This window comes from Priapulus caudatus, unplaced genomic scaffold, assembly GCF_000485595.1.
Source record: "Priapulus caudatus unplaced genomic scaffold, Priapulus_caudatus-5.0.1 Scaffold3453, whole genome shotgun sequence".
NCBI lineage: Eukaryota > Metazoa > Priapulida > Priapulimorpha > Priapulimorphida > Priapulidae > Priapulus > Priapulus caudatus.
Window position 1 is genome coordinate 6,564 of NW_014580514.1, and position 1,021 is coordinate 7,584.

Here is a 1,021-nt window from a genome sequence, read left to right on the forward strand (position 1 = left end):
CTCTCTCTCTCCTCTCTCTCCTCCCTCTCTAACCTCCCCTTCCTCTCTCTCTCTCTCTCTCTCTCTATCTGCGGCCAGCGGCGACGGAGCAAGCCCTGGCGGTCACGAACCCGGCATGCTAGCCAGTGTCCAGTCCGTCGCCCGGCCCCCGAGTCAGTGGTGCTGACCGTTCAACCCGGCCGCCATCACCATGTGATGTCCGGCGTCCCCCCCTCCCCCCCTCCCCATCATCATCTGTGGACTATGTGGATGCATCACTCCCCCTCCCCCTCCTCCCCCGCCCATCGGACTGTGCGGACCTCCCTGCATCTGCTGCCCCATGGGGCTGCCGTCTCCGGGAGGGTACACCCCGGGGAGGAGCTCTCCGTTGGGACCGAGAAGACCGGGAGGAGTCATGCGCTTCTCCTTCTGCCTGCGATTGCAGAACCAGACTCGAACGACTTCCTTCTCCAACTGGAGGCTCTCGGCGAGCGCGGTGATCTCCTGCGCCGAAGGCTTCGGCTGCTTGACGAAGTGGTTCTCGAGCGCGCCCTTGACGGTGACCTCTATGGACGTCCTCTTCTTGCGCTTCCTTCCCTGCGCGGCGATCTTGTCTATGCTCGTCGGGGAACCCGTGTTCGAGTCGGCTTCCTCTAGCCACTTGGAGAGGAGCGGCTTCAGCTTGCACATGTTCTTGAAGGAGAGCTGCAGCGCCTCGAAGCGGCAGATGGTCGTCTGCGAGAAGACGTTGCCGTAGAGCGTGCCCAGAGCGAGGCCGACGTCGGCTTGCGTGAAGCCGAGTTTGATGCGTCGCTGCTGCTCGAAAAAAAAGAAGAGAGAAGGGAGACGAGATGAGAAAGGTGGGGACACGCAGGGGTGCACGCATATATACACGCATGCGTGCACGTACACGCAGATATACACGCAGGGGTGCACGTACACGCATATATACACGCAGGGGTGTACGTACACGCATATATACACGCAGGGGTGCAAGTACACGCATATATACACGCAGGGGTGTACGTACACGCATATATAC

General features: G+C 60.7%; 1 protein-coding gene across 1 annotated transcript; it reads right to left on the bottom strand.

Moving 5' to 3' along the window:
• Positions 1–153: 153 nt before the first annotated feature.
• On the bottom strand, positions 154–798 carry LOC106819443 (POU domain, class 3, transcription factor 3; the record flags this gene model as incomplete). The annotated part of the gene is made up of 1 exon (XM_014824076.1): positions 154–798. A coding segment is annotated over one exon (645 nt), but the record flags the coding sequence as incomplete, so codon positions are not given.
• Between the last annotated feature and the right edge of the window lie 223 nt (positions 799–1,021).